Source organism: Sapajus apella, unplaced genomic scaffold (assembly GCF_009761245.1).
Source record: "Sapajus apella isolate SASKATOON/1434 unplaced genomic scaffold, GSC_monkey_1.0 scaffold618, whole genome shotgun sequence".
Lineage (NCBI taxonomy): Eukaryota > Metazoa > Chordata > Mammalia > Primates > Cebidae > Sapajus > Sapajus apella.
The window spans coordinates 1-7,500 of record NW_022437544.1 but is presented as its reverse complement, the minus strand read 5'-3'; the positions used below and the strand labels follow the sequence as shown (position 1 = coordinate 7,500).

At 35.9% G+C, this 7,500-nt stretch overlaps 1 protein-coding gene across 1 annotated transcript in view; it reads right to left on the bottom strand.

Moving 5' to 3' along the window:
• LOC116546141 (protein CBFA2T1) overlaps nt 1-7,472 on the bottom strand; it is a 34,617-nt gene extending 27,145 nt beyond the window's left edge. Inside the window, exons 1-2 of the mRNA XM_032272480.1 lie at nt 5,181-7,472; nt 2,847-3,088 (exon numbers count right to left, since the gene is read on the bottom strand). Coding sequence (XP_032128371.1) covers nt 2,847-3,088; nt 5,181-5,295 — 357 coding nt within the window. The 5' untranslated portion in view covers nt 5,296-7,472. The remainder of the gene's footprint in view (nt 1-2,846; nt 3,089-5,180) is intronic.
• Between the last annotated feature and the right edge of the window lie 28 nt (nt 7,473-7,500).

The window sequence follows — 7,500 nt, the reverse complement described above, 5'->3', positions numbered from 1 at the left end:
CAGGATCACAACTCAGTCTCAACTTTTTCAGTTCCTTCAATTACTCTGATGACTGACAAAATTTGGGAAACAGGAGCACCAAGTTCTAAGTTCTTCATACTCCCACGCTCAAAACATCTTCACATAAAACTATAAATAAACATCAACTTCCTATCTACAACAATAAATGTCAAGGAGCCAATTTTTTTTTAATCTATAATTTCGTTTCTATGGCTCATTTAAAAAATAAAAATAAAACAGTACTTCCGGTCCAGTGCAGTGACTCATGCCTGTAATCCCAGCAACTTTGGGAGGCCAAGGCGTGAATGTCACTTGAGCTCAGGAATTTGAGACCAGCTACAGCAACAAAGTGAGATGCTGTCACAAAAAAAAATCAGCCAGGTGTGGGGTGTGTGCATGTAGTCCCAGCTACATGGGAGGCTGGGAAGGGAGGACTGATTAAGCCTGGAAGGTCAGGGCTGCAGTGAGCCTTGATGTCATCAACACATTCAAGTATGGGTGACAGAGTAACACCTTACCTCAAAAAAAAAAAAAAAAAAATCACTAAAAACTTTTTTAAAGAAAAAACAAAAAAGTACTTCCTAATATTTTCTTAACTGCACCTAAACATCAGCGTAATGTGATTATAATTTAGAGCCTAGTTTCAAATCACAGGCCTGTCACTACTAGTTGGGTGGCCTTGTATATTTTACTTAACCTCTGTAAAACTCAGTTTACCCATGTGTCAAATGTGTAAAAAAATCACTCCTTCACACACACACACACACACACACACACACACACACACACAAAATACTCCTCAAATGGTAGTTCTAAGAATTATGTAAAATGGCTTGTAAGCTAAATGTTTAAAACAGAAGTCTGCTACTCAATGGATATTCATGGCCTATTATATGCAAGACATCATTAATTAATGTCTTCCCCTATTTTCCTCTGTATGCTTTTCGATATTAAAAAATATATACTTTTAAAGTATATCACATGAAAGTATGCCACTTGAGAAAAATCTACTTACAGCTACCAAGTTTCTCTGCATTTTAAATGATAGAACCACTACAAAGAACATGTCAAATTTATAAGGCAATTTTTAAAAAAAAAAACAATTTTCACTAAGAACAACACATTCACCATTTACTTGATACAAGTATTACTTTGGATTTACTTTGTGTTTCCTTGGTCTAACTTATTTACATGTTAAAAAGCTTATTATGCAAATTCAAGAATGAATAAAAGGAAAAGAAAAGTGACTGACAAAAGTATCTGAAGTATGCCAACACAACTTTTGTGAAAATAACCTTCTTGTCTTGGAAGTTTACAAGGTGGAGCTGACAGATTGTGAGAAACATGGAAGTCTTGTGTTCTTGGAGCAGGGAGGAGAGGCAGTTAATGGTTACAAATTAAACTGCAAAATCTCCGTCAAATATGGGATATAGTGATTTGAAATACGTCTTCTGCACTAATCTCTCACCCAGCCTTCTAATTCAGAAAATTCTTTTGCAATACACAACTGGTATGGCTTTGCCCCGATAGGTTCATATAATGAAAATAAATGATCTGTTTCAAGAAAATGGATACTGGTGTCTATCATTCGAATTTTAGTTCACCATAACCCTGAACAATGAAAGAGCTGAATATATGACTCATAGCTTCTTCATGACTCAGTTTGCTATGGGAAACTAGCCTTCCTAAATACTCAAAAATCCTCCACTTCTATAGAAAATCACAACACATGGAAAAGTGACTTCGAATGTAAAAAAAGATGTTCTATTTTCCAGTGTGACAATGTGCAGAATGTAGTATAATGTGCAAAACCCAACAGTTCACTTCTCAAACTAGTGGTTTTGGTAATTCTACCTATAACAAAAATTTGTGTATGTATCTGTGTGTGTGTGTGTGTGTGTCTGTTTGTGTGTTTTTAAACAACAAAGAATTAGTGGTTACCAGGCACTGGGGATAAAAGGGATGAGGAGTTACTGTTTTATGAGTATAGAAAGTTTCAGTTTGAGGTGAGGAAAAAGTTCTGGAGATGGACATTAGTGGTGGTTATATAACAGTGTGGATATACATAATGCCACCAAACTGTACACTTAAAAATGGTTAAAATGGCAAACTGTATATTTTACTACAATAAAAAATTTCAATGTTATTAGTCTTAAAAATGACACTAGATTAAAGAAGAATGTGTTGTTACAAATTCTTGTTCATCTAGGCCAATGATAAAAATTCCCCAAAGCAACAAAGTTAAAATGAGCGCCCAATTAGATTGAGTGAATCAACATAACAAAACCATTTTGTCATTATTGAAAGCTACTAGGCATGCCAGGAGAGTGTACTTACTGAAATTCTGAAATACGTGTGTCTGTGCATAGACATGTAAATATATGTCTAAATACATATATATATATATATATACACACACATATATACACATAGATACTGCACATGTTTATGGCCAATATAACAATAAATTTGTATAACCATATCTTTATTAGTCAAATAGTAAAAAAACAAACAAAAAACTCTGGTGGGGTCAATATATAACACATAATTTAAAAGACTGTCACTAATATAGATGATGCGGGGATGGATGCAGCAAACCACCAAGGCACGTGTATATCTATGTAACAAACCTGCACATTCTGCACATGTGCCCCAGAACTTAAAATAAAATAAATAAATACAAATAAAAGATTGTCACTATAGCATGAATCAGACTTGCACACACTGTCTAAATCTACATCTATAGATGTAGAAACTACTATAACAAAATAGTTATGAGAATGGTGTCTACATATCTGAGTCTCCCATCCATGCCAAGAAAACTGTGTTGGTTTCTATTTGCTTACCACTAGTCCCAGAACGAGGGTGCGAACTCTTTCTCCTATCTCAGGTGAAATGTCATTGCCAAACTGCTGCAGGGTAGTAAGGAACCTTTTCAGCTTGCTGAGTTGCCTGGCGCCACAGGCTGGGGGCAGCTGTTGATTAGCCAAAGAGGAGGAGGAAGAAGAGGAAGGCCCGTTGCTGAAGCCATTGGGTGGAGAGGGGGCACCATTCAAGGCTGTAGGAGAATGGCTCGTGCCATTAGTTACTGTCAAGAGCACAAAATCAGAAGAAAATCATAAACTTACAGAGGACATGCATGAGGAAATTGCCACCAAGTCTCTTACCTTTTACATCTACTGGTTTTATAACTTTTAAATGTTGGGACTTTTGGTAAAATGCTTGGACTTCACAGGGTTACTGCATCCTCAGGTACTCTATAACTAAATGGGTTTACTCCTCGTACTAAGTGATGGTATCCTGCACAGAGGCTGATAATAAATAGAGTCTGCTGCAACCTAGAGTCAGCCCTGTCTCCCATGTGCACATATGCCAACCACCTGAAATGCTTCAAACATAGAACAAACAGCTTCGGATGTCAGCCTTTTGTCGCAGGCTTACATCAATATAACAGGACTATTTCTTTACAAACTGCTCCCCTAGAGAACGTGTACATTTGGTGGAGACTAAATTTATCATTGAACATTTTTAATCATGTTTTGTACACACAACTGACAGCTGTGTTTATAGGAATAGGACTTTCAAGTTTTAACCTTCCACCACCCAATTAGAAGGCTATTTTCTCCCCCTCATACTTCCTAACCACTTCTTTAGAAAATGCATATTTTACATACAAAGCCAACATGGATATAGTGTTTAACAAGGTGTTACTTCAAGAAATCAAAATGGGACACCTCAATCCAGCCAAGAGCATGGAATGGTGGTAATTCAGCAAATTCATTTCTGATAAATTTGTTTGAACATCAAGATGATAATCCCTATCACTCTGTAACCCATAAATACATGCATTAAAACATATAAAAAGAAAGCAAAAAAGTTGATAATCCATAATAAACAGAATTTTTAAATCTGCAACCTTTGCATTAAAGAAAATGTTGATTTTATCATGTTAAGTCAATTAATTTGGTATGCAGACCTTTATCAAACCCATCTTTTTAATATAATTTTGATATAGTTTGAAATTGTCTTAAGGACCATAGTATTCTTAAAAGTTTCATTTTGACAAAATAATATGGTTCTCTTGTCCCCAGTGAGTATCACAGTAACCTGTCAAGAAATGCCAGCTCACCAGGACGTCTCACAGGAGACATCTGCTTACCCCATGGCTTTGGGTAACAACAAAGCACATATAAGATGACAGGGTTACAACTTGGCATTGCACAGTCGCCTGCTCCTTACATATTTGGAAAGGTCTTTTAAATGGCAGCGCAACATGGCATAAATAGCCTGGGATGTGTATTTTGCTAATCCCTTATAGTCCCACAGATCTATTTTTGCCTTTTAGTTATTTTTTATTCATATGGATTTCATAGCACATAGTGTGAAAAATAGCTGCAACCGATAACATTTATTAGTTTCACAAGTCCTTGATGACAATTTCAACCAAGACTTTGAGATTTATTAAAACAAAGTTATCAACTATCCCTAATGAAATATACAGGAAAGAATGGGAAGTTGCAATTCTGTCATAATATTCTGTCTTTTCCTTTGGATTGTACCAAAAGCAATACACTCCACTGACAGAACACAGGACTTGGGCAAACGGGAATGGAGTAAAGTTTTACTAAAAGTCTAATAGGTTCAAGACAAGAAAGATGCTTTTCACTTTATAAAGTTTTCTGTATGATATTGTTGCATATCAATACCCTTTTTAACTCAAAGATGTTAGATTTTAACATTATTTGTAACAGTTTGAAATAGATGAAAATGGTGTTAGAAGATCAGAAGTAACCAAGAAATAATGATAGCATATTTTCGTGTCCCAAGGCATGCTGAAAAAACTAAAATAAAGAGTTCCACATTAAGATGAATTAGAAGTTACAGTGGTACCAACTGCAATTACAGACCAACTGCTACTTCATTTGCTAAAATCATAGCAGACTACAACTTTGAAGCAATAATAAAAAGGAAGGCAAATATTGGCAGTCATACAAATTATACCTAAGCTATGATATTTCTCTGCTCAATACCTACTCACTGGCAAACAAATGATTTTTTTTGCTTCATTTCTGCATAATACATTGATGCTGAATCTTATTTTCCCTTCATTTTTCATTTGCAGAGATAAATCTAATTTAAACATTAAAACTGAAACTCAGAAGCCTGAAATGACTACTTACACGTTGTCGGTGTAAATGAACTGGTTCTTGGAGCTCCTTGAGTAGTTGGGGGAGGTGGCATCGTTGGAGGAGTCAGCCTAGATTGCGTCTTCACATCCACAGGTGAGTCTGGCATTGTGGAGTGCTTCTCAGTACGATCTGGAGGATGCCACCAGGAACATATTATTTTACTCCTTAAGCACCTCAATTTTTCAAGTGGGGTTTATCTTTTTTAAAAGCAAGTGAACAGAAGAAATTCAACATCTTCTATCAATAAAATATGCTTATCTACTGAAGTTTAAATCAGGATTTTATCATCCAAACCCCACTTAAGAAGGTATAGCACAGATGGCAGGACCTCATTTGTAACTAGGTTATATTATATCCTATTGTTATTTCTGGCTTAGGCAGATGCTACCTTGGTAGTGTTATATGCAGCAGCACAACTGCACTGGAAGCTGCAGCCAATGTTAGCAAGAGGTAGAAAATAGATGAGGAAGTAGGATGATAATGAACTCCTCATGACAGCTCAGAAATAACAAAAACCTGAAGTCTGTTATGCAGGTGAGACACTGGTAGGAGCCAGCTCTTTGTAATGATTTTCTGTAACACCTGCCTTCCCTTTGCCATCTTTAGTTTTCTGGCCTCCTAGCTGAAACAAGTTATTGTCTTCCAGACATATTTCACACTTCAATATTTCCTGCCCTGTTTTAAAAATCACTGCTATGTAAGTGTCATGTACTATACAACAAAGTGAAGCTATTATTTACTTCGAATGTGTAAATTTATGACCTGTCATTTTAAAAGCATGAAATCAATATTCCAATTAATAATCTCAGAGTAAGAATGTAAAAGTCCCACATGGAGAACTAAAAAGAACTAGACACTTTTAATATTTTTCTCATGAGTATGTAACAGATACGAAGAAATTTCTTGATTATCCAATAATGGACATTCATACTTCAGAACTGCTTTCTCTTAAGTATGCTTTTCCCTTGACAGTTTGAACTGTTTTTCTCAATCTAATCTACTTATCAACGCAACAGACTTTTTGATCTGCTCAAAGCAATTTCTTAACACTTCGGTTGCAATAAACACTTAAAGGTTGAAACAATGTTGGTATCATTTTAAGAAAGATGCAATAAAAACAATCATCATTTGAATAAGAACATTTGCATGATGAGCTAGTCAACAGCAGTATCACAGTCTATTTTTGGTTCTTTAGATCCAATTCTTTCACAAACATGTGGAGGCATGCACATGAACACACAAACACGCCCAAAATGTTTTGAGGCAACTCTTGCAGTTATAGACACAAATACCTCAGACTTGGGCTTTTAGAAAAGTGAAGTAAATATTATGAAAGAATAAGCCTTTAAAAATGTTATAATAACCACAGTCAGAAATTCTCAAAATTATTTAAAGGTCAATTATTGAAAGAAAAGGAAAAACCCAAATCACTACTATCACAATTCCAAATCTACCTCACTTTTGTTCAAAGCAATTTGAACGCTTGGGTTGCAATAACACACAACGTTTAAAATTTGAAATAATGTTGATATCACTTTAGGGAAGATACAATTAGAGAATGAAAATAATCATCATTCTAATAAGAGCGTTTGCACAATGAGCTGCTATTATTATTATTGATGAGTTAACAGCAATATCAGGGTTTCTATTTCTGAATCTCTGCTGCTGACTGAATAAAAACGAATGTCCCTATAGTGAATAAAAGTGTTTAGAGTGGAAGGATGGTAGGGACACACATGAAGAGCATTTTCAGCATTGTCTACTGTTAAAAGCTTGTCTTCAGATTGCTATTCAGAGCATTTAACAACCAGTAAGTCACTTATTCTAGAAAAATACAGAAGTTAGGCAGGCTTAAAATTGCTTTTTCAATAGTTAAATTCATTGCACATTCTACTCACCTCAACCAACCTCAGCAACAAGGGAATAAATAGCTTCCCGCTTATGTTGCAGCTGAGGGAAGAGGTACAGCAGCAAATACAAGTCTCCCTAAATAAAGGCAAATATTTCTGTCATGCCAAGGAGGGAGGGAGAAAGGGAGTCTTGCCAGAGTCGACTGGGAGATAACAGTGGGAACTGCTGGTCCATCTGGTTTTCATTCTGCTAACACTCACACGGAACTGTTAGAGAAGGCAGTCCAGAAACACAGATTTGAAGCACGTGGTTGCACAGACAGAGAAAGGAAGAGCAGGACGGGGAAGGGGAAGTGGGAGTAACAAAAAAATAAATAAAGCAATAGGAGGAAAAAGAAGAAGAGGGAAAAGAACAAAAAGAAGAGGAGGAAAAAGACAAAAGAGCTTGATTGGGGAGTCAG